This window comes from Phacochoerus africanus, chromosome 3 (genome assembly GCF_016906955.1).
Source record: "Phacochoerus africanus isolate WHEZ1 chromosome 3, ROS_Pafr_v1, whole genome shotgun sequence".
In the NCBI taxonomy this organism is placed as follows: Eukaryota; Metazoa; Chordata; class Mammalia; order Artiodactyla; family Suidae; genus Phacochoerus; species Phacochoerus africanus.
The window spans coordinates 132,244,321-132,270,758 of NC_062546.1; the positions used below are offsets into that span (position 1 = coordinate 132,244,321).

A 26,438-nucleotide genomic window follows, 5' to 3' on the forward strand; every position below is an offset into this window, starting at 1 on the left:
GATCTGAGCCACATCTGCAACCTACACCACAGCTCAAGGCAACACCAGATCCTTAACCCACCGATTGAGGCCAGGGATTGAACCCGCATCCTCATGGATGCTAGTTGGGTTTGTTAACTGCTGAGCCACGATGGGTACTCCTATAAACAATCTTGAATATTTTAAAACATTAAGCAATTCTATTTAACTTTGTTAACATGAAATGATGAATTTAGATGTTGTTAGGCAAATTGTACTTGAGAGGAGCATTTAACTTTTGTTGATTTTTGAAATATTTTAATGGAATAGATATAAAAATAAGAAAAAATTTAAAAATACATTTTCTTAAATTACATTTGCTATTTTGTTTTTGATGGCTTTCAGTCCTGCAAAAGATGTTAAAGTGGCCAGAGAGCTGTGATTGCTGGCACAATACAGGACAGCTTCTTCATAGTTTAAGTGGGGCTCAGCAACAAACCAATATTCACTCCCTTCTATTATAACTGGAGGTCCATGAATTCCAGCACGCTCTAGAGAAGAAGAACAGCAGAGTTATGACAATGCAAACCAAACTGCACCTGTTCAGCATGGATTAATGTTCAAAACTACTTATAAATAGTAATCCATTTAAATTATTGGCTCTCTTTGGCTAGGGCAGTACTGCCTAGAAGGATCCAAGCACTGCTGAGCCACTGAGTGACTCTGCTACCCTCCTAGGCTCACAGAGAGGGATAAACCCAGCCTCACAGCCTTGTCCCACACCAGCCAGTCACCTTCCCTGCCTGGAGATACTTCATCTCATATGAAGGCATGATAGAGAAGAAGCTGGCACATAGGCCTGGGCTTCAATGATTAACTAAATACATCATTGAAAAGGTAAAAGCAGCTCTGAATAAATTTCAGTTTTCTTAACTCACCTGGATTGTACCAGTCTGGCATTTTTGGAGTACGACCTATATAAGAAAGAAAGTGGCTTAAGTTTAGTATTCAATTACAGACCATGGCATACTATAAATAAATGTCTTTAATTTAACTCAAGAGGACTTGCAATATTGCAAGGTTTGTCCATTTCCAGCCAAACCATCTCCTTTCATGTTATGATCACTTCAGTTTGAATTTTGGGGGGGCCTATGCTAAAACTGCCTTTGTGGCAACCAAAAAGGCAGATTTGTTAACTAGTAATAAAGCAGTAGCAGGAGTAAAGTAGTAGTAGCTTTTTCTACCTTATATCATGGGAGTCACAAAGGAAGACTAGATAGATAAAATATAGCTAATAACTAGAAAGTACAAATAAGTAAACCAAAACATTGTACATATTACATAGAAGCATTAAGGAATATTCACCAAGATAATCATCACTGTAGGATGATGTTATTCAGGAACCATATCCCCATCTACTGCAATTTGACTACACCTGGGTTGATAGAATTAATTTCCTCCCAAGACATCCTTGGAGAAAAAAATGTACAATGACCCAGTACTGAAACTTTTGAGAAGATGAGAGACAAAACTGGGAGGGAAATAGTAAAATTCAGCCAGGATTCCAGGATAGAAACAGTAAATATGGTACTGAACAAAGAATTATGGGCTTTGAAGTTGGTGATTCAGTGTCCAAATGCCCTCAGACTCTTGGCTGCTGTGGTACTTTGGATCAGTTGCTTAACTCTCTGAACCTCAACTTTCTATTCTATAAAACTTTAATTCTCCTACCTAACCTAACTCACAAAGACAGTGAAAATCATCTAAGATCACCCTTATGGAAGCACAGGGCTCAGTGCCAGGCACAGAGCAGTTCCTCTTAGGATACTAGTTGCTTTCCTCTCTCTTTGCATTCTGGTCATGGATCACACCAGTTTCAAGTCAGAGACATAATTTGATGAACTTTAGAAATTACATGGTAAAATAGCTGTTCTTAATTTTTCTGTTGTTATCAGGGCCCAATGCATGGGAAGACCCTAGTCAGAGGAACGTCTACATATCCAGCATCCGTGGGTTTTTTTGACTCAGTCCTCTGCATATTAGATAACTTCCATTAACAATGCTGCAAATAGGTTAAAAAATATACATAGTTTCTTGTTTGCAAGCTTGTCAAAGAATTCTGTTCATTTGTATGTTGACAGAAAGCTATGTATAGCCTTTAAATTTCTTTAAATTAGTGAAAAATGCAAAATGAAAGGTGTTTTTTTCACACACAATCATGAATACGTATATGTGGACAAAGAACCAAGAACTACCATATAAAAAAAAAGTTGTATTATAAGCCATTTTCCTAAAAACATTTTTATGAACTTTATTTTTGATACTATTTTCTCAACTAAAAAAAAAAAAGAATATTTTAAAAGTATACATACCCATAGCAGTTATGACAACTTAAAAATTTAGATTGTCGGAGTTCCCGTTGTGGCGCAGTGGTTAATGAATCCGACTAGGAACCATGAGGTTCGATCCCTGCCCTTGCTCAGTGGGTTAAGGATCCGGCATTGCTGTGAGCTGTGGTGTAGGTTTCAGACGCGGCTTGGATCCCGCGTTGCTGTGGCTCTGGCGTAGGCTAGTGGCTACAGCTCCGATTAAACCCCTAGCCTGGGAAACTCCATATGCCACGGGAGCGGCCCAAGAAATGGCAAAAAGGCAAAATAAATAAATAAATGAATGAATAAATGAATAAATTTAGATTGTCAAGATATCCCTTATAGAGGAGACAGGACTAATTAGAACCAGTTGGATGAGGTAATAGAAAAAGCAAGAGCTAGAGAAAAGATTTGGTGATTTAGGTAATATAGCTTAACACAGAAGTTATCTATTTGAGTGGGCATTGGCTGTTTTAATAACCAGGAAAATACCCAACCAGGTGAATGTGACACATTGTAACTCAGAAATTTAGGGACTGTCAAAGGTAGAGTTAATATAAAATTTAAACCCTGATTAAACAATCAATGATTTTTTTTTCAAATGATTGCAAATGGGTTGAGACAGGAAGTTCTTTAGTTTTTAATTTTGTTTCTGCATTGGAAAGAGCAGGGGTGCAATTATTCATAAGATATATTTATTTGTTTATATTTGCTAAGCTAGTTAATTCCCTTTTATTTAAAATAAAAAACATATTAAAAAGAAAAAAGAAAACTACATGCTCTTCATAATATTTCCCATGGTTACTAGTTTCTCATCTCTTAAGATTGACCTAGTGTAAACTCTAGGGTCTGCCTCACCACTCAAACATGAGGCAGGGGAACAGATACCAGAAACAGCATACTTTGGAGGGAGAAATGACACTTTCTGTGGCATGCCATATGCCCAAGAGTAATAGGAGTGTCACCACTAATACTTCAAGCCAGAGACATTCATTCATCGAAATTCATTGTATGTATTTGTAATTTTTCCACTTGTTAAAAGGGTATCCCAACTGATTTTCTTTTGTTCCTCTTTAAGGTTGAATCAATAATCGGAACTAACTCAGGTATAAATTCTCCTTTAGAAAATACACACACACACACACACACACACACACACTTCCCCTTTTGTTAATGGCCTGCCAGTATGCCTTTCTGAAAGAGACATGGCAGTTACTGTACTGAATGTTGCATCTGAAGCTCTTTTAAAGGCAATATGGTGGACTTTTTAAGGGAAGAAGAACAATCTTCTAATGGGTAGTTCTTGAGACAATCTTTGAGTTCTTTGAGAACTTGTAAGAGGATATCCCTTTAGTTTCAATGATCTATTTATATTCAGTACAGAAATTCATTTGGGGGCTTTCACTGCACGTACCACTAATTAATTTAATATATCTAACATCTGCTTAAAAATAATTTGTGAGTTAAAATCTTAAACATTTTCCTTAATATATCCTTGACTTTTTTCCTACTAAAATGCTTAGTGAAAGGATATCTATTTGTTCTCCTTTCTCTCCTTTTTGAAACCAAAGGCTCTAACATAATGCTAACTTGCTTCCTGAACTTTCTTTCTTTCTTTCTTTCTTTTTTGGCCATCCCGAGGGAGGGATCAGAACTGAACCAGGGATCAGGTCAGAACCATAGTTTCAACCTATGCTGCAGCTGTGCCAATGCCAGATCCTTTAACCCACTGCACCAGGCTGAGGATTGAATCTGGGTCCTGGTGCTGCAGAGATGCTGCCAATCCCATTGTGAGAACTCCTGAACTTCAATGAGATAAACTATTAGCAATTTTTGAGCTCATTGAAAATTGTTTATAAATTGTAAAATTTAGATTGGGGACTTGCCCAAATTAGATTTGTGACATTTGCTTCATTCTTCCCAAGCTTGTCTTCATTTTGCAACAAAATAAAAATGGAAATGATTCCCTGTGCTCCAAATCCTTCTAGGTTTCAATCTAAGACCTAATTGCCCTAAATTAGCCTTAAAATTTATCTTCTATACAAATTCTTTCATGGTAAAAGAAGGTAGCATATAATTTCAACAAGGCAGTCTTTTACTAGGGGTAGAGCTAGGCAGGATGTAGTTTAATATATTTACTATATCATCAAAAGCTTTTAAAACTTATAATTATAGACTAAAATGGTCTCTTAGGTACTTTTGCCTCAGCAATCACAATGTTCACCTAAGAAGATTGTGAAAAGGAATATCCACCACTTACCTTTTGGAATCTGGCATATCCATTCAAGTTTTGTATCACAAGCAAAAGGCCTTAAATAAATAAATTCTCTCTCATCATAGAAATACCAGCTTCTTCGCCATGGTCTGTGTGTGACCTAAAGGAGGAAGAGGATTGCAGAATATTCTCAAATTGGTGCACCCCTTATGAAACACTGACCTGTAAGCCCTATGGTCTTGAATTGTACTTTAGCGCTAGGACATAAGATGTTTGTATATGAATGTATACATAAATGAATGCAATGTTTAGGCAGTAGCAACCTAAGCAAGAGCTGTCAAAGGCGCTGATAAATGAAATATAGCATAGGGTCATCTTCATGTCCAAAATGCAAATTACTGGGTTATTCTTTTTTCTGTTTCTGTTTCTGTGAAATTATAGAATTTTGCAACTTTAAATTTTGGACCAATCAAGCTAGAAAAGAATCATTTGGTTCAGTGGTTTCCAAACACCAGGCTGTGATTAGGGCAGATCTGTGAAAAAGTGACATAAAAGTCTGGCATCAGGGGCCCAGGTTTCTTTTTTGGTGTTGCTTTGTATTCCTGGGATATTGCCCTTCTCGTGAGGTCTAAGTTCGCTCTCTATAAATTCCAGGCTGCAAGCAGCAGGGAAAGAAACGGGGAGGGCATGACCTGGTAGGAACATCCATCCGTTTTTGGCCTGTTTTCATTTAAGGGCAAGATTCTGGTGGGTACCATGGCAGGTGAGGTAAGCTTCTCTTTCCAGATACTGCCTGGCTGATCTTGTTCCCGATCAGCATCTCTTTTAGTTTTGGGGTAGATTTTCCAAACTTCGCACACACAAAGGACTCAACTCACACAGAAGATAGTTTATTGCATGTGTTCTAGAAGCTTTACAAACTTCTCTGAAGTTTTCACTCTTTCATGTGTCAAATTGGGAATTCTGTAAAAATGACATGATACTCTAGAGTGTATTATGAAAACAGTTACTTTGAAAATAACACTTTCCAGTGGCCTTCTCAGTTCTTTGTCTCAACCTTCTTGTAACATTTCTGATCCAGCATCTTTTTGAATCTCTTTCCTGGGCTTACACAGCAAAGATATTTTCTAGATGTCTCCTTTCCCTCATTTTCTTACATTTTATATGTTGGTAATCACCTCAAATCCCCTTCTGGGCTCTTGCTCTTTTTAAAATGAATGTTTTTCCTTCAATTCCAGTTTCTTGATTTCAAATTACCACAAGATATTTCTCACTGCAACCTTGGATTCAACATGTCCAAACTAAAATGTACTACTATTTTCTCCATGAACAAGTACTCCTTCTTACTGATTTTATAAATGCCACATAGCATAGAAGACCCAGATGCCTGCATTAAACTTTCACTTCTGTAATCATTACAAGTTATTCAGCTCACACGTCTTCCTCCTGAGATGGAAGGTTGCTTAAGTATTAAGTGAGATAATGTAGGTGACATGCCTAGGACTGTGCCTGGCTCATAAGTCAAGGGTTAGCTGCTGCCATTATCATCATCATCACCACCACCATCACCATCACTCTCCTATAACACTCTTGTTCTTGCATATAACTTACACTTTGTCTGGCATGGCCCTTGTAATTGCTTGTTTACTCGTCTGTCTCCTACCCAATTATAAGTTCTGTGAAGACAATAACTGTTTTATACCTTGTCATTGTTGTACCCCCCCAAAGAGCATCACAGACTGTTTAGACATACCACTTAATGAATAAATAAATGAATGAAGTCTGCAAAGGAAACAGTCGAATTGGTCTTTTATGTCTTCCAGTCCTATTTGTTGCATCTTGAAAACTGTCTCAAGATGAATATTCTCATACCCTGCTTGGCTCACGTCAAAAAACTTTAATCATGCTCAGCTGCCTACCAAAAAATGTACAAACTCCTTAACCTGGCATCAATCTAATTTCCCCCCTTTGTTTCCAACCATAGCACCAATGAAAACTTCTTGATCTGCATTCTGTTCCCCTCACTGCCTTAGCTTCTCTCTTCCACTCCTACTTTCTTTTATGCCACCTCCTCTTATCACTCCACCATTAGAAAGCCTTACTCTATCCTACCTGTACAAATTCTATCCGTCCTTTAAGGTCCAATTTAAGTCCCGCCTCTTTCTGGAAATGGGCCGTAGGAGTCACTTCCTCTTCTGAGTTTCATTAGCTCTCTTCAGCTCACTCATTTGGAGCTTATTACTGCATAGTAATAACAGCCACCTTTGTTTGTTTGTTTTTGTTCTTTTGCCATTTCTTGGGCCGCTCCTGCGGCATATGGAGGTTCCCAGGCTAAGGGTCAAATTGGAGCTGTAGCCGCTGGCCTATGCCAGAGCCACAGCAATGGGGGATCCGAGCCGCATCTGCAACTTACAGCTCATGGCAACGCCGGACCGGATCCTTAACTCACTGAACAAGGCCAGGGATCGAACCTGCAACCTCATGGTGCCTAGTCGGATCTGTTAACCACTGAGTCACGTCAGGAACTCCACAGCCACCTTTCTTGAATATGAATTTTATCTTCTTAAATTAAGTGAAAGTTAGGTTGCTTGAGGGCAGGGCCATGGGTGTACTTCTAACCTCCCATTGCACCTAATGTCATGTTCCACACACAAAAGGCACTCCATGGATCTGTTGCCTGACCGCACACCCTGCAGATTTTTTTTTTTAAATATGCAGATTTTCTAGCATGGTACTGACCTTGACAGCAGCACAGTCTCTGATATCATAATCCTGCTGAAACTCATTTGCCATGATAACAGTAGACACCTTAAAGACAAGAGATGCTTGAGAATTTAAGACTGATGTATAAATATTTGCAATTTAGATGTAATTTAGGCAGCTTTAATAACTCAAGTGTGTTCGTATGCCAAGGGAGGAAAACTTTTTCATTTCTTTTTTTATGCCAGGATGCTAAATCATGAGAAGACCTAGAAAATGTCATAATGGCATCAGTTTCCAAACAAAGGAAGGTACCGTTTCTGAAGTGGAGGTTAATCGTGTATTAAATTCACAGTTGGAGTCACAAAGAATCAGGAGCTTGTAAAATACCTTTTCTTTTTGCATGTGTTGCAATGCTAGTTACCTGATTAACTATTCTCAGATATGCTCCGATTTTTTATTTTTTATTATAAGTGATTAACAATGTTGTGCCAATTTCTGCTGCATAGCAAAGTGGCTCAATCATACTATATATATATATATATATGCACATACATTCTTTTTAAATATTATTTTCCATCATGGTTTATCCAAGGAGATTGGATATAGTTCTGTGTGCTATATAGTAGGAACTTATTGTTTATCCATTCTAAATGTTATAGTTTGAGATATGCTCCAGTCAAAGAATTTTACATTTAGACAGAATACATAATGATGTGACACAAAGGTAATGCGGAGCAAATATAATATTTGAGAATAATTTGCTCCTGTAAGTGTTACTTAAAACCTCTCCTTAGGATAATATAAACATTTCAAATAATATTTAAGAACATTTTAAAGTTCTCCCATTTGTTTCCTCCAATAAAAGTACTTTTTTACATGATTCGTTTTTAGATAATAAAAATAAGAACTTATTATAATACAAATACAAATAAAAAATCACATACTAGTCACGAATGATGACTATATTTATATATCTACATTTTTATGTTTTTTGGACTATACAGAGAGAGATTATATATGTGTATTTTTTTTAATAAAAAAGAGATTGGTAACTTGTTTTTTCTCCAATTCATATATGCAAATCTATTTCCACTTCAATAAAGCTACATCTACATAATTTTAATGGTTCTGTGACTATATTAATTAACAATCAACTTGTTATTTAAACAAATACTCTTTTCATATTAGCCCCAAAAAGAAAGATTAAACTTACTGGTGTGTGATCACTCCACTGCCAGGATCCTTGTAAATCAGGGCTCCTTTTATTCAAACCTATCCATAGCCAACGCTGGTCACTATGTAAAAAAGAGAAAGTGTTAAGGAAGTTTGAGGAGAGCATTTGAAAAAAACATTTAGCATTCATATGTCTAAAATGCTTAAGACTTGTAAGTTTATTCAGAAGTCCTTTTCACTAACTGAGAGACACAGTTTCAGGCTACATAAATAAATGATACTGGGAATTCCTGTCGTGGCTCAGTGCCAACGAACCCGACCAGTGTCCATGAGGACTCAGGTTTGATCCCTGGCCTTTCTCAGTGGGTTAAAGGATCCAGCGTTGCTGTGAGCTGTGGTGTAGGTCAAAGATGAGGCTTGGATCTTGTGTTGCTGTGGCTGTGGGATAGGCTAGTAGCTGTAGCTCTGATTCGACACCTACCTAGCCTGGGAACTTCCATGTGCTGTGGTAAGGCCCTAAAAGAGAAAAGAAAAAAGAAAAAAAAAAGAAAGAAAAGAAATTATACCGAACCCTAATTATTCTATTAATACCCTAGCTATTGACAAAGTACCAGAATTTTTAAAACTAAATTTTAAGTTATTTTCTTCATATAAAAGACAAAAACTATTGTTTTGAAGAACTTAAGATGGAAAAAAGTATATGATTATTTCAAAGATTTTACTGCAGAGCTTCAATATTAGACAATGTTTTCAGATACAAAAACAACAATGGCATTTCCTTAAAGCATTTGTCTAAAACACTGTTAAATATCTTTTCTTTAAAATGTATAACAAATCACTTGGCTAACCCTTTATTAAACAAGATTTTAAGAAAATTTAATTCCAACTGCCCATTATCTTAAAAGAAAAACAAGTATTCAAGTATTTTCTAAATACCAAACTCCATGAGTTATACCAGAGCAATATAATTAAGCGATCACTTCAGTGAATATATTTAACGCTATTATACTTTTATGCACAAGGCATTGAGCTATGTGAGGTGATGACACAGAGAAGTATAAGACAATATCTACCCTCAAATGGCATATAAACTAATAGAGGAGACAAGATATATATGAACAAAGAAAATATAAGACCACTTTTGAAAAACTGCAAGTGATAAAAATTTGTCTACATTTCAAGCACTACAAAAGTTGGAAAAAAGGAGAGGTCACTGATTAGAACATTTTGTACAGCTAGTAGGACAAAAGATAGTCTTCAAATGATAGCCAACACTTCTTTCCAGACATAATTTGAGTGTTTACCACATGCCAGTATTCAGACTGGCTGAGAAGAGAAAGGAGAGGCTTCCCAAGAAGAAAATATATAACATATAGACGCAGGGACACACACTGTAAGTGATCCCTTCCCCTCAATTAAACAAATGCTGTAACCAATGAGATATTTTCAGTATAAACAGAAGTGATATAACCATAAAAACATTTCTCCAGCTCTAACTTCACTTGAAAATATTCTATAAAATGTCTTATACATTTTAGGCCTTAATAAGCAGGCTATTTTCCATGCAACTTTTTTTTTTTTTTTTTGGTGGGGGGAAGGTTGATGCTGGCTGCCTTCCATATAAATGAAACTTGTGATTGTATATGTAACATACAATCAGCACATAAGTGAATATTATGTATGCAAAACAATATATACATAAATGCCATATAAAGAGAAATAGAGAAAGGGTAAAATTTAAATACAAAGTTCATTCCTACTCTTAAGCTCAGTGGAATACATGGAATGTACAGTTACAAGACTACTGGGAAATATAGCAAGTCTGCATTTTAAAATACTTGCTAATGAATCAAAGGCTGGAAAAAATTAATTTTAAATTTATCACTTTTTTTGGTCTTTTTAGAGCCACACCCTTGGCATATGGAAGTTCCCAGACTAGGGGTTGAATCGGAGCTGCAGCTGCTGGCCTATACCACAGCCATAGCAATGGGAATCCAAGCTGCATCTGCAACTTACACCACAGCTCACAGCAACACTGGATCCTTAACCCACTGAGCAAGGCCAGAGGTTAAACCTGCGTCCTCATGGATGCTAGTCAGATTCATTTCTGCTGAGCCACAATAGGAACTCCATAAATTTATCACTTTTTAATGAAATAATTTCTTTTTCTCTTTTCTCTGTTCAACATTCCCTCATATTTTAACATCAATAAGCACTTTTTCATCTTGTCAACCTCAAGCTTTTCAACTTATTGCAACAGAATATGAGGATAGTCCCCTTTCAGTTTTTATTGTCATACTGTTTTTTTTTTCATAAAGAAAGATCACTAATTTGTAGAGTTAAGATAAATCCAGTGGAGAAAGAAGGACTGGAGCTCAACTTCTCTCATAAAAACAACAAAATTACAACCAAATGCCGAGCAACCTACAATCAAATGGGCTGAAAACTTTCAAAAAGATATCCTACTCCAGAAGACAAAGAGGAGGCCACATCAAGAGGTAGGAGGGATGATTACATGATATAAGCAATCCCATACCTCCCAGGTGGGCAGCCCACAGACTGAAAAGTAACTGTATCACAGATACTCACCTACAGGAGTGAGAGTTCTGAGCCCCACATCAAATCCCCATGCCTGGGGATCTGGCATTGGGAGAAAGAGCCCCAGAGCATCTGCCATTGAAGAGCAGTGGGGCTTGTGCACAGGAGCTCCATGGGACTAGGGGAAATGGAGGCTCCATCCTTGAAAGAAGCACACAGATTTTCCCTGCACTGGGTCCCAGGGCAAAGCAAAGGCTCTGTGTTGGACCTGAGTGCAGTTCTTGGAGGATCTCCTGGGAAAACAGGGGGTAACTGTGGCTCATTGTGGGGGAAGGACATTGGAGGCAAAGCTCTTGGTAATAGTCATTAGTGTGCATTTCTCTGGAGGTGGCCATTTTGGGAAAATCTGGCCCCACCCATCAGTAAACAGGCTGCCTTAAAGACCCCCCAGGCAAACAGCCTCCTCTAATCTCACCCAGAGGCAAAGCCCCACTCACCAGAGGGATAGGAATCAGACCTACCTATCAGGGGGCAGGCACCAGTCCCTCCCATCAGGAAGCCTACAGCAAGTCCCCTACCAACTTCATCCACAAGCGGGGCAGACACCAGAAGCAAGACAGGCTACAACTCTATTGTATACAAAAAGGACACCACACAAAAAACCTATAAAAATGAAAAGACAGAGAACTATAACTCAGATAATAGAGAAAGAAAAAACCCCAGGAAAACAGCTAAGTGGTCAGGAGATTCTCAGCCTCCAGGAAAAAGACTTTAGACCGTTGATGCTGAAGATGATGCAAGACATTGGAAATAAACTGGAGGCAAAGATGGATCATTTACAGGAAACACTGAGCAAAGAAATACAAGATTTAAAACGTAAGCAAGCAGAGATGCAAAATACAATAAATGAAATAAAAAATTCATTAGAAGCAGCCAGCAGCAGAATACAGGAGGCAGAATGAATAAGCTAGGTGGAGGACAGACTAGTGGAAATCACAGATGTGGAACAGAAAAGAGAAAAAAAATTGAAAAGAAACAAAGAGAGTCTCAGAGAACTCTGGGACAATGTTAAATACACCAAAATCCGTATTATAGGGGTGCAGAAGCAGAAGAGAGAGAGAAAGGGACAGAAAAAATATTTGATGAAATAATAGCTGAAAACTTCACTAACATGGGAAAGGAACTATTCACTCAAATCCATGAAGTGCAACGAGTACCATATAAAATAAACCCAAGAAGGAATACCCCAAGACACATATTGATCAAAATGACCAAAATTAAAGATGAAGAGGAAATACTGAAAGTAGCTGGGGAAAGGAAACAAGTAACAATACAAGGGAACCCCAATAAGGTTATGGCAGATTTTTCAGCAGAAACTCTGCAGGCCAGAAGGGAGTAGCATGATATACTTAATAGGATGAAAGGAAAAAACCTCCAACCAAGATTACTTTACCCAGCAAGGCTCCCATTCAAATTTGAAGGAGAAATTGAAAGCTTTACAGATAAGGTAAATCCAGTGGCAATAATTAAGCCCCGTGTGAATGTAGCAGCTTAAAAAAAAAAAAAAGGAATCTGCGGTTTGTGTCTTCAGCAGCTTTCCTATAGGCTTCCAAATGTATTATATTTTCTGCTGGATTTCTAAACCTCAAGGTCTAGATAATTGCCATATACATTATAATTTAAGTCAGAAGCCAGATAGCTAAAATACAGAGGAGGTCAAGTTTGATTTCTTTTTCTTTTTTTTTTTTCTGTCTTTTCTAGGATGGCACCCATGGCATATGGAGGTTCTCAGTCTAGGGGTCTAGTCAGAGCTGTAGCCGCCAGCCTATGCCACAGCCACAGCCACAGCAATGTGAAATCCAAGTTTCATCTGCAACCTACACGACAGCTCATGGCAACGCTGGATCCTTAACCCACTGAGCGAGGCCAGGGATTGAACCCGAAACCTCATGGTTCCTAGTGAGATTTGTTAACCACTGAGCCATGATGGGAAATCCAAGTTTGATTTCTTATACTTCACTTATTTCTAATCTTTGTAGATTAGATATTTAGCCCTGGGGAATTCGTGCAGAATTTTGTGTTTCCCTAAAGTAAGCATTAGATATTTATCTTCTTTACACAACCAACAGTACAACCTGGAAGAGGATCAAAGATCATTTGCCACTTGTATTTGCTCTACAGTCCACTCCCACAGCAGCCTCTTTAGAAGTCAGTCCCCAACATTTCCACCCAGTCTGCTCTTAGCTCCACATCTTCCCACTTAGAAACTTTGCTTTCAAGCCCATTTCTGCCTCCTCAGTTGCACTTCAGAGAACAACTTCCTAGAGAGCAGCGTGCCTGATTGTCCAAAATTTCCTTTTTACTTTTTTTTCTTTTTAGGGCCAAGCTTTCGGCATATGAAAGTTATCAGGCTAAGGGTCTAATTGGAGCTGCAGCTGCCAGCGTATGCCACAGTCACAGCAACACCGGATCCAAGCTGTGTCTGAGACCTATACCACGGCTCACAGCAATGCCGGATCCTTAACCCACTGAGCGATGCCAGGGATCAAACCTGCATCCTCATGGATACTAGTTGGGTTCATTATCACTAAGCCACAACGGAAACTCCCCCAAATTTCTAACCATCACTACTTTCTGAGATTGGACTTCATTTCAACCCAGACCTTTATAGTTTTAAGCTTCCATTTCAAGAGACTTATTACTGTTATAAAAATAGAAAATAGTAGTTACTTGTGGGGTGTGTGTGTGTGCAATAAGAGATAGAAAATACTTCCTCACTTGTAACTTATTCTTGGTTTGACCTGGTTTATCTGTAGGCAGATAAGGAAGAAGAAATTAGAAATCACATTAATTGTTGCAAACCTCTAATGTGCTTTTTAGGAAACTTGAGGGGAAAATGGATCATAACTAAGGAATTAAATCAAACTGAAAATTTCTGTCTATATAAATTTCTTCTATTCCAAGAACTAAGTAGGTATTGTTACGGCTATTAGGTTAAGAAGACATTTCATGAAAGCTTAATAAGTGTATTTGTGTTAAAATTTCTACTCTCAAATTACCTACTGTATCCATCTAGTTTCTAATGAAAACCAGCCATAACCCCCAATATACAGTTTGATGAGGGTGCCTAGTCTGCAAAGCCTTAAATATGTACCTAAATCCATTCATGCCACACTACTGGAGGCAGCGCACAGGGCAGCAATAGCACAAGGCTTTCTTTCCTAATCCTAAGACTGTTTTTGTTCTACAACGGCTTTCCCTGGTGGGCTGCTGTTAAAAGTTGCAAAGATCTTAGAGCTTTACTGACTTGGCACACCGTGAACTCTTTTCATTGAAATATAAACAGAGATGTAGAACTTAGATTGTGAAAAGTATAACAGTAATCTGACTTCACTCCTTGGCAGGTAATACACAGTTTGGGCAATGGACATCTTGCTAAGAAAGGTCAATCCCTGTGATAAAGAGCTAAGGTGTTCAAACAGTAAGCTTTAGAAGCATTTTCAGACATAAATCAGTTTGCTTCCTTCCTTGCCTTCCAACCATGGTTATGATATTGAATAGGTTTTAAAATATGTTGACTAAGTATAACATGGGCAAATGATTCCTTTATTAACAGAGCATGTATTAACAGACATTACAGTCTGCTTAGTGTGGCACTGTATCAGCTGCTAAGATGAGTACAAATAAAATCTGGTCCCTATGAGTGAAAGGATCATGGTGATTCGTTTTTAATTTGTGCTTTTCTGTTTTCTGAATTCAACATGCATTACTTTTGTGATCAGAAAAAATCAAACACTGTATATTTTGTGGAAAATAAACTATGTATAAGAATAGAAGAAAATGGAAAGGATTTATACTGAATGATAACAATGTTTATAACTAGGAGTGTGATTTCAATTTTCTTCATTATCTTTTTTTATATTTCCCAAATTTTATATAATGAACTTATATTTTTAATTGGAGTGGGGACTCAGCAAGTGTCATCAGAAATAAAGAAATCAAGAAAGATTCCTTAATTGTCCCTCAGATTTTAGTTTTGTTTTCTAGTATAATCTATTCCATATATAGACGCACTTAATGATCATTTATGTGATATATGATATTCCATTTTCATCAATTGATTCCTATGAATACCACTGTCCCTTGGCACCCACTGTGGAATCGGTTCCAGAAACCGCCCCACCCCCATCCCCAATGCCAAAATCCACAGATGCTCAAGTCCCTTAAATTAAATGATGTAGAGTTTGCATATAACCTACACACATCTTCTCATATACTTTAAATTATCTCTAGAGTACCTAAAATACCTAATACAGAGTAAATGTTCATGTAAATAGTTTTTGGGAACTTGCTGGAATTTTTTCCCCTCATATTTTTAATCTGCAGCAGATTGAATCTGCAGGTGTGAAACTTGTGGATATGAAGAGCTGATTGTAATCCACAACCTAATTGCTTAGTACTTATCCATGGTTCCTTGAAACAAAGTTTCCTAACCTCTTGCTTGGTTTTATTCAAAATCCAGTTTATGTCAGTGTTTTCCTTAAAAATACTTTAGCCTAGATAGTATGGTATTGTGTGAGTCAAACTTGAGATCTAAGGGCTAGTAAGTTGCCCTGCTCCCATTTTTCTCTTACGGAGGAGGGTATTAGAAAAGTTATGCTCCAGAGGTGGCTACCACAAGGGAATCTGTGCTCCTAAAGCTGTACCTGAAGCTTTGGTCATTAGCAGAGTGAATGTCAAAAATAGGTTTCTATCAGCAAAATTACAGGCTTGTTAATCAGCGTGATGCTACAAATAGGCTCTCATTGGTAAAATTGAAGTTATTCAAGATATGAGGAATAGCTAAAAATACTTAGAGATAATCTTACCCTTCATGAAAGGGTGTTAGAATTTGGTGAGGCCAGTAGCCTGTACCATTAGAAATGGATCTGTGGACTGATTTCTAATTGGTCCCTGTCCAGTCATTGGGTCTGCTGATTGGAACTGCCTGATGCCAACTACAGTGGGAACAGAATGAATCCTGCCTCTGGAACACTGTCACATTTACCTCAAATGCAAATCTGGAAAATGCAGGAAAATGTTCAAATATTTAAACCCTTATTCAAAATCTTATCTCCCAGAGGTAACAATGGTTATCTCTTTTGTGTTTTTTTTTAATAGTCTACTTTTTGATATAAATAGTATTTTTTTTACTTTTATAATTTGCCTTTCTCTCCACTTAATATAAATATTTGCATGCTATGATATTTAAAAAAAATCTTAATGAATAGGGGATAAATTCCAAAGATCAATAAAAGTGATGATACTAGGGATCTTTGCCATTTTTTGACTTTTATGGAAATGCAGTTAATGTTTAATCATTAAGTGTGATATGGCTACAGGTTGATGTCTCCTTCTATCCTTAATTTAATAAGAATTTATGTTAATTATATTAATTAAATATGCTAAATATACATTTATATATCAAGCCAGGAACAAATAAATTCATTCATTTTACCAGATGCATTTTCAGATTTTATTTTCTATTAAGATAATCACATATTTGACTAGATAAGTAAAGTTCCTAATACTGACCCAACCTTACACCCTTGGAAGAAAGCCTACATCATCAAGCTATGTAATTTTGAGGTATTATAATATAATACAGTGAGTTAAAGTAAGCTCTTGGAGTTCCCACTGTAGCACAGCAAGTTAAAGATCCGGTGTTGTCTCTGACGTGAACCGGGTTCGACACCCTGTCCAGCGCAGTGGAGTAAGGATCCAGAATTGCTGCAGCTGTGACGTAGGTCACAGCTATGGCTTGAATTTGGTCCCTGGCCCATGCTGCATGGTGCAGCCAAAAAAGAAAAAAAAAAGAAGAAAGAAAGTGGGTTCGGATGGGTTCATACATTGGATCCTTTATTTACTAGCTATATAACCTTGGGCAAATTATTTTACTTCTCTGTATCTCTGTCTCCCCATTTAGATAAAATGGGCATAGTAACAGTACCTACTTCATAGGCTGTGGCTGTTGTCAGAATTAAAGAGAAAACACTTAGTACATTACCTGGCACATAATAGGCACTATATCAGTGTTTGTTATTATATCACCTGCTGGTATTTACTTTTTCAAATCTAGCCATGAGCTTAGTGTATATTTCTCTGCACTTTCTTTGACAGGCTATGATATCAGAATTAGACTAGTTTGAAAAGTAAACTGGATGCTTGCATCAGTTTCTATGTAATGGATACAAGCTCTTGCTTGTACTATTGAAATACATGGTAATGACCTCTTTTTTAAAATATAAAGGAATTCACATGTAGAACCATATAGGTAGTTCCTATCTCTTTCTTGGAAGAAATTCTTTGTTACCTTTTTTTTTGATTTTTTTTTCATGGCTATTGGATTGCTGGGTTTCTACTTATTAATTCAATTGTATACTAATTTATATCCCCCTAGAAATTGTTCACTTTAATAATTTAATGTATAACAGCATAGAATTATGCGTAGGATTTATACCACTTAAACAAATTCTCCATTAAATGGATTTAATAATCCCTTACTCAGGTTTCATGGTAAGTATCAGTTTTCTTTTTTGTTTTCATGATTTGGTCATCAGTAGATTTTTTTCTTCTGTTTTGTAGTTTTATTTCTAGAGATATAGTTCTAGGATTTGTCGGTTCTACTGCTTTTCTGTTTTCTAGTTCATTCATTTCACCTTTATATTTATTAGGTTCTTTCATTGGTTTCTTTGTATTAATGTAGATAAATATTTTCACTTTTAGGTGAATTCTTATTTTCATGATTTTTGTTTAATCATTAAAGTCCTTAAGCTATTAATGTGCCTCCAACTATAGCTCTGGTTATATCTCATGAATTTCAGAATGAGTGTTTTTATTATCATTTATACAGCTTTGAGTTATTTGTCAAAAGAATCTTTGAAATGCCAAATTTAAAAGCAGAGATAATGTGAGAAAAAAGAATGTATACATGTATGTGTCACCTTGCTATGCAGTAGAAAATTGAAAGAACACAGTAAACTGACTATAATGGAAAAATAAAAATCATTATTTAAAAAAAATAAAAGCAAGGAGTTCCCGTTGTGGTGCAGCGGAAACAAATCTGACTAGGAAACATGAGGTTGCGGATTCGATACCTGGCCTCGCTCAGTGGGTTAAGGATCCCATGTTGCCTGTGAGCTGTGGTGTAGGTAGCAGACGCGGCTCAGATCTGGCGTTGCTATGGCTGTGGTGTAGGCCGGCAGCTACAGCTCTGATTAGACGCCTAGCCTGGGAACCTCCATATGCTGCAAGCACGGTCCTAGAAATGGCAAAAAGACAAAAATAAATAAATAAAAGTAAAAAAAAAAAAAAGCAGAAGGGATTGATTTCACTTCTAATGTAACCAGTATAATTTTGCTACTTTGGAAATTTAGCTTTTTTTTCCTTAGCCTAACAGATCAATTAATTATTTTAAGTGATTCACACAAAGAGCTTGAAGAGGAAGTATATATGGACATTTTAATCCATAAACAAAGAGGATATTATTAAACCAACCCTAATTATACTATTCCTATATACTATATTATTTCTATTTTGCCTGTATCATTTGTTGATGAATGAAGTAAGAGTTAAAATCTCCTGTTATTATTATTTATTGGAAAATTTTACTAATATAACTAATATTTTTACTTTATATATTTTGATGTTATTTTAAGTGCAAAAATGTTATTGACTATTAAAACTTCATTGTAGATGGTCAATAAGTAGATCTCATTTTCACATTTAATGCATTTTTACTTCAACTATATTTTACCTAAGATGAATATTGTGACTCTAGCTTGTTCACATTTGCACAACATGAACAATAATTTTGCCCATTCTTTCAATTTACTATTTTAAGTTTTTGTTTTTTTTTGTTTTTGGGGGGTTTTTGTTTGTTTGCTTTTGCTTTTTAGGGCTGTACCTGTGGCATATGGAAGTTCCCAGGCTAGGGGTCAAAACGGAACTGTAGCTGCTGGCCTAAGCCACAGCCACAGCAATGCAGGAGCAAAGCCACGTCTGCAATATATACCACAGCAGGAACTCCTAGATGTTAGGTTTTAAAATGCCTTCTTATATTTAATGTCTTAGAGAAGAAGGCTGGTTTTCTTTGTGTTTCGGTACTTGTTTTACTTTTGCTGTTTTTCTTTGAAGTTTTTGGTTTTTTGAGGCAAAGTAATTAGGAAAGTATTCACTAGAATATGTGCAGGTGATGATTTCTTTTCCTGGTATATCCAGGATATACCAGGTGATTTTGCCTGGTATATCCTGAATCCTTGATTTCCAGATTTGGGTCATCTCAGTTCAAAAGCAAGGGAGAAAAATAAACTGTGAAGCTGAAGGTCCTCACATCTATGACTGTCCCTAAAACTTCAGAAAAAATTTCCTCCTATGATGGTGACACCTGGCCTATATTCTCCACGTTATACTTAAGGACATCAGGAAAACCACTCAGGAATCCTCCTTCTACCACGACATTAAAAATCACAGTGGTCAATGCAATCCTGCTGTATAGCACTGGGAACTATGTCTGGTCACTTGTGATGGAACATGATAATGTGCGAAAAAAGAATATATACATGTATGTGTGACTGGGTCACCTTGCTGTATAGCAGAAAATTGACAGAACACTGTAAACCAGCTATAATGGAAAAAATAAAAATCACTATAAAAAATAAAATAAATAAATTAAAAATAAATAAAACAAAATCACAGTGGCTTACTGACTCCATCTTTATAACAACTCTGATCACCTCCTACTGTCCCATCTTCAACGTAGTTTTCTACCAGAGGAGCCGTAATAGCCTTACATAAGTTGCTCTGCATCTACCTACTATGTCTGTCTGTCTGTCTTCCTGTCTCTCCCTCTGTATACACACACACACACACAAACACACACACACACACACACACAAACACACACACTTTGTTTTTGGTTATTTTTTGTGTATTTACTTAAGATTAAACTCCTTCCCTGGCAAGAAAGGATGTTCCAATTTCATTCAAAATTCCATTTTCTAGCTATGCTGAATGGCTTATTTCTCCTTGACCATGTCTGTATATTTTGGTCTGTTTCCTTTGCTTGTGTTGTTTTCCCTGGCTCCTCCTACCATCTCACCTTTCCAATATTACCTTACTTTCTAAGAACCATCCCTCTTCATAACATATTCCCCAATTATACCTTCTAGAAATGCTTCCTCCTTCCTCTGAATTCCCATGGGCTCTCCTTACCTATGTTCTACATTTTTTACCATACTTTTCTTACTCCACCCATTGGGCTTTATCATTCTACACAAAGGGTGAGGACCCTGTCCCCCTTATCCCTGAATTCCTTATAGTGTCTTGCACATAAAAATGCTTGATGTTGAAGGACGACTAAAGCACTGAATGACCCTTTTAGATAATAAAACATTAATTCTGAATACCTAGAGGATATCAAAGCATAGAAGTATAGAATATCTCATTCTGAGTGTATTACCTGAACTGGTCCATTAAAAAGTGAAGAAATTCCTTTATTTCATCCACATGACTGAAGCTAGGAAGGTGTCCTCCAAGTGCCTGGCAGAATCTCTCAGCTTCTTCCCAGTTCCTCTTTCTTACAATTCTTTCCACATGAAATAGCTTAACAAGATACATTGTTAATTCATTTTCTGGTCTAATTATAAAGTATTCATAATTTTAAAGTCAACTACAGTCAAATGTATGGGCCCCTGAAGTGGATTCTTATAATGCAATAAATACAGAGGTAAGGGCACATATACTGTGACATAGACAGATCCTACTGAAAGAGCCAACTAGAGGCCAGCACAGGTGCCAGCCACTGTTGTCAGATGGATGACCTTCCTCAGCCAGGCTGGCAAGCTCCTTCAACATGATACCATATTCTTCTGCCTTCCAGGGACCTTGAGAGATGAATCAACTAGGAAGAATGGTTGTAAAGGGTGCATATGAATGCTTTGGGAAAACACTTCTGCAAAGATATGTGCTAAACACCTAATTGTGACCATGATACACTGAGACATGCATAAGTATAGGACTATTTTCTGATGAGGAAGAATCATGGGCAGATTTCACTGATGTGCAAATGTGGTAAAAACAAAGCTTGTCACTTTGGACTGTTTCTTTGGTTTGTAATGGTTCATTTTATGCCAAAAGAACCACAGTCATTTCAAAAGAAGAGGAGCATATGACATATGGTAGGTTAAATTATTAGTCCTGATTCATCAATTCCTGTAACACATTCTTGCCATTGGGCTTACCAGTGGGTGAGGTATACTTCCTTGTGCCTTGACTTGGGACCCAGTCATGTGACTTGCTGTGATCAATGGGATACTAGCGGAGGTAAAGTGAGCAGAAGCCAGAAATGTGCCAATGTGGTTAGGCTTGCATCTCAGGCTCCAGTAACTGAGTATGAGAAGAACAAGCTCTTGCTAACTGCTGCCCCTTCAGCCTGACACCTGGATTGAAGGGCAGCAGACCTCAATTTAGAGCCTGGAGCCTAGCACAGCTGACCCACAGCTCAAAGTAGAGCTGACCACTGATTCAAGCTCTAACTAAAATCAAACAAATTCTATCTGACCCAAACATCTGTGAACATGAGACTAAATGTTTGTTGTCATAGCCACTGAATTTTGCAATAGTATTGTGAGAACATGTGACTAATACAGACCTGAAAATAAATTCTTTGACTTGTTAGAGATGATAGAACTCTTCATTTGACAACAATAATTAAAGGAATATCAGAGTCATAGGCAAAGTATTAGCATGGCATGCAGCTCATCCAACTTCCCAGAATGAAAGCAGCCTAGGAAAGCCAGACCTCACACTGGCCCTGCTCTTTTGCATAGCACATGAGTTTATATGGGAATGAGTTATCTGACACCAGAGGTTCAATGATGCCGTGACAAGGACTCTGTGCTCCCAAATACTTTGGTAGGTGATGTATCTGTCTAAGGAGGAACATAGTTTGTACAAAGGAACATGCTAGGATAGTATAGAGATAACTTAATTGAGAGACTGAGTAAGAGTATTTCTTTACCTTATAACAAGAAAGACCTGAGGAGAAACTATGCCAGCCTTCAGGACAGGGATCTCCAGGCTTGGGAGATGATTTTTCCGGCTCAGGAGGCCCACTTATCTTCTTGCAAATTGAAAGTGCTCTGAAGCTTCTGCAGTCTTTTACCTCCCACTTTCCAAGAGACTTTCCAGTAGCCATAGCCACACACCCTCCTGCAAAAGCTGGGGGTGAATTGAAAAGTTAAAAAAATTACAATAGATAGTTCCCATTGTGGCTCAGCAATAATGAACCCAACTAGTATTCATGAGGACGAGGGTTTGATCCCTGGCCTTGCTCAGGGGGTTAAGGATCTGGCACTGCCATGAACTGTGGTGTAGGTTGCAGATGTGGCTCAGATCTGACAGTTGCTGTAGCTGTGGTATAGGCTGGCAGCTGCAGTTCCAATTCAATCCCTAGCCTGGGAACCTCCACATGCCGCAAGTGTGGCCCTAAAAAAAACCCCCAAAACAAACAAACAAAAAAACCCAAAACCAAACCAAAGTAAAACAAAAAAACCCCAAAAAACAAACAAAAAAAAGCAAAAAAATTACAATAAAAATTTCAGGTTCAAAACCTTCCTAGTACCTACGCTATTTGGCTCAGGGTGGGGAGAGAAAACAGGAAAGAAAATGAAGTGAATGTGCTGTTCATAAGAATAATGACGATGGTGATGGTAATACAGAGAAGTGTTTACTACATGATAGGTACTACTCTAAGAGGATTAAATGAACTGATCCTCACAAAGACCCTACAGAGTGGATTCTACTGTCACATTGAGGTACAGTGAGGTCCAAGGTCACATATTAGCAAGCAGTTGATCCAGGATTGGAATCCAGGCTGTATGTGTACAGAGCTGTACCCTAAACCACTATGATGCTCAGGATAACCTAAATTGTTCATATTCACCTAACAACTTTCACACATTTTTAAGCACCTTAGTAAACCTCAGAACAAAACTTTCCCAGATTCAGATCCAGAGGAAGAGCTGGTACAATAAAGGTAGAAGGAGACTACAGCCAACTAATCTATGACAAAGGAGACAAGAATATACAATGGAGAAAGGACAGCTTGTTCAATAAATTGTGCTGGGAAAACTGGACAGCCACATGGAAAAGAATGAAATTAGAACACTCCCTAACACCATACAATAAAATAAACTCAAAATGGATTAAAGACCTAGATATAAGCCTAGACACTATAAAACTCTTAGAGGAAAACATAGGCCAAACACTCTCTGACATAAACGACAGCAACATCTTCTCAGATCCACCTATCAGAGTATTGACAATAAAAAGAAAAACAAAAAAACGGGACCTAATCAAACTTCAAAGTTTCTACACAGCAAAGGAAACCCTAAACAACACAAAAAGACAACCCACAGAATGGGAGAAAATCTTTGCAAGTGAATCGCGGACAAGGGATTAATCTCCAAAATTTATAAACAACTTCTGCAGCTCAACACCAAAAAAACAAGCAAGCCTACCCAAAAATGGGCAAAAGATCTAAACAGACAGTTCTCCAAAGAAGACATACAAATGGCCAAAAAACACATGAAAAGATGTTCAACATCACTCATTATTAGAGAAATGCAAAAATCAAAACCACTCCGAGGTACCACCTTACACCAGCCAGAATGGCCATCATCCAAAAGTCTACAAACAATAAGTGCTAGAGAGGGTGTGGAGAAAAAGGAACCCTAGTACATTGTTGGTGGGATTGTAAATTGGTGCAACCACTGTGGAAAACAGTATGGAGATTCCTCAGAAAACTAAAAATAGAACTAACATTTGATCCAGCAATCCCACTCCTGGGCATCTACCCAGAGAAAACCACGACTTGCAAAGACACATGTACTCCAAAGTTCACTGCAGCACTATTTACAATAGCCAAGACATGGAAACAACCTAAATGTCCATCAACAGAGGAGTGGGTCAAGAAGATGTGGTACATATACACAATGGAATATTACTCGGCCATTAAAAAGAATGAAATACCAGCATTTTTTGCAACATGGATGGACCTAGAAACTATCATGCTAAGTGAAGTCAGCCATACAATGAGACACCAACATCCAATGCTTTCACTAACATGTGGAATTTGAAAAAAGGACAGACTGAACTTCTTTGCAGAACAGATGCTGACTCACAGACATTATGGTCTTAGGAGGAAACAGTTTGGGGGGTGGGGGGATGTGCTTGGGCTGTGGGATGGAAATCCTATGAAATCAGATTGTTTTGATCATTATACAACTACAGATGTGATAAATTCATTTGAGTAATAAAAAAAGTAAAAATAAATTAAAAAAAAGGTAGAAGGAGATGTGTAGTAACATACATTTGTTTACTATATATTTTATGGGAGCCAAAATTTTTTTTTGTCTTTTGTTTTTAGGGCCACACCCATAGCACATGGAGGCTCCCAGGCTAGGGATCAAATCAGAGCCAGTATATGCCACAGCCACAGCAACGCAGGATCCAAGTCGCATCTGCAACCTACATCACAGCCCATGGCCAGAATTTTATTTATTCACTGTGACATGAAAAGACTGCACTGTCTGATCCATTTATAGATGAAGAATTAGCGACTTGCCTACAATCAGAGTGAATGGTGGAGTCAGAATCTGAACCCAGATTTGTCTGGCAAAATGCCACAACACCTTTCCTCTCACACCACATTGCCCAAAATGGGCAGAGGACAAGAAGGGCATACATTGCATAGTAATGAGCACAACTTCTCTGTGAACAACATAGAGAGAAGCCATATGTCTCATGCTCATTATACGTGGACAGCAAGAGGAACAGGACCTGGGAAAAATAGTGCTGTGTTACTCTGGATGGGTGTGCTATTTTCCCCTGTTCTGTCCCCTACCCCTGGCTTGCTCAATGCCAACCAAGCTGGCTAAATCTGGGGGTAATAATGGTAAAGGGGGCTTAAGGGCAGTCTTTCTGCCTAAAGGACTGAGAGAATAACCATATGGCTACTTCCTGAGCAGCCCTCCAACCACTGAGGCTTATCCATGAAGAATATAACATTGGCGCCAAGATGTCTGAATGTCTATAAAAGAAATCACGTGTTTTGTATATTAGAATATTCTAATTTAAAGTGAAATTTAACCAGGATTATCATATGTATCCTCCATCCTCTACAAGTAAAAAGATGACCTTGTTATTATCAATATCCCTCATATTTATGAGGACAATGTATTACAAATTTTGTGGGCATTCTCTATTTCAAATATTGTAACTATACACTCACTTGTTCCAATTGTGAGATTATAAAAAAATGGTCTTCATGAACATATTCTACAAACACAAGAAAATATAAACAATTCAAAGGAAGAAAAGGCCAATGCTTTGTAGCTGTTGTCTCAAAGACAAAATCCTCTAAAAAGTATTGGATTAGAAATCAGGAGATCTGGATTTAGCAATTCAATAACCAGATAAACTTGGTCAAGTAAATCACCTTCTTAAGCCTCTGTTTTCTTAACTCTAAAATCAGGAGGGACTTCTGAGGCCTCTTCTGGCTCAAATGCTCTGATTCTACAGCTAATTACAATCAGTGCTTTAGGCACATTAAAGAAGAACAAACTAACTTTTGGGATAAATAATATCTACAATACATTGCTTCTCTAATTCTCACCCATTGAAAATCACATGAATAAACACTTTCAATTTTGGGGAAAGGAGTTAAGAAGCAGAGAGGTGAAAATGCAAAGTGCTCCATGATGAAGCTTCTAGAATCTGTTGAGACTTACATGGAAAAGATAAAAAAATTCATGCTGATGCTTCTAGCTGTGTACCATTACACTGTGGTTTCCGAGAACTGAGTTTTCTAGCTTTTATTGGGTCGTTCCCAAGGATTTCATAGGAAAGATATACTCTGTGCATCTATTTAAGTTTCCATAGATAGACTCTAGTCCGGAAGATCATCAAAGGGAAATGAGTAGATTTGGGAGACATGGGAATTCAAGTCACTGAATTCTGTTGCTTTAAAAGCTAAGGCACTCACCAGGCTCCAGATAATTCCAGTTGGAAAATGTTACAGTCCACTTTACTCCACCAACACTTGCCCATCTATATTCTCTACTTGCATCCATATCTCTCAGGCCAGTCCAGAAGTATTTTTCTGAAGACTTAGTATACTTTTTCATCATATCATTCAGGTATTCTTGCTCAAATCTACAAAAAGAGAGTCAAGTTAGTAGGTGTTTTTACAATGACTGAATTGCTCTATAAATTGAAGATGCATCTTTTTCTTAGGAAGAATATTGAGCAAAGAGACTTGGAATTAAAAATTCTCTAGAGGCATTCCCATCGTGGCGCAGTGGTTAACGAATCCGACTAGGAACTGTGAGGCTGCAGGTTCGATCCCTGGCCTTGCTCAGTTGGTTAAGGATCGGGCGTTG

At 37.5% G+C, this 26,438-nt stretch overlaps 1 protein-coding gene across 4 annotated transcripts in view; it reads right to left on the reverse strand.

The window, feature by feature from the left end:
• Positions 1 to 26,438, reverse strand: part of LOC125123223 (CD302 antigen) — a 144,040-nt gene that overhangs the window by 80,187 nt on the left and 37,415 nt on the right. For all 4 annotated transcript variants that reach the window (XM_047772706.1, XM_047772702.1, XM_047772704.1 and 1 more), the window contains exons 11-18: positions 26,042 to 26,211; positions 22,016 to 22,215; positions 20,456 to 20,598; positions 8,459 to 8,540; positions 7,282 to 7,350; positions 4,588 to 4,702; positions 897 to 932; positions 334 to 509 (exon numbers count right to left, since the gene is read on the reverse strand). In XM_047772706.1, the coding sequence (XP_047628662.1) occupies positions 334 to 509; positions 897 to 932; positions 4,588 to 4,702; positions 7,282 to 7,350; positions 8,459 to 8,540; positions 20,456 to 20,598; positions 22,016 to 22,215; positions 26,042 to 26,211 (991 nt within the window). The remainder of the gene's footprint in view (positions 1 to 333; positions 510 to 896; positions 933 to 4,587; positions 4,703 to 7,281; positions 7,351 to 8,458; positions 8,541 to 20,455; positions 20,599 to 22,015; positions 22,216 to 26,041; positions 26,212 to 26,438) is intronic.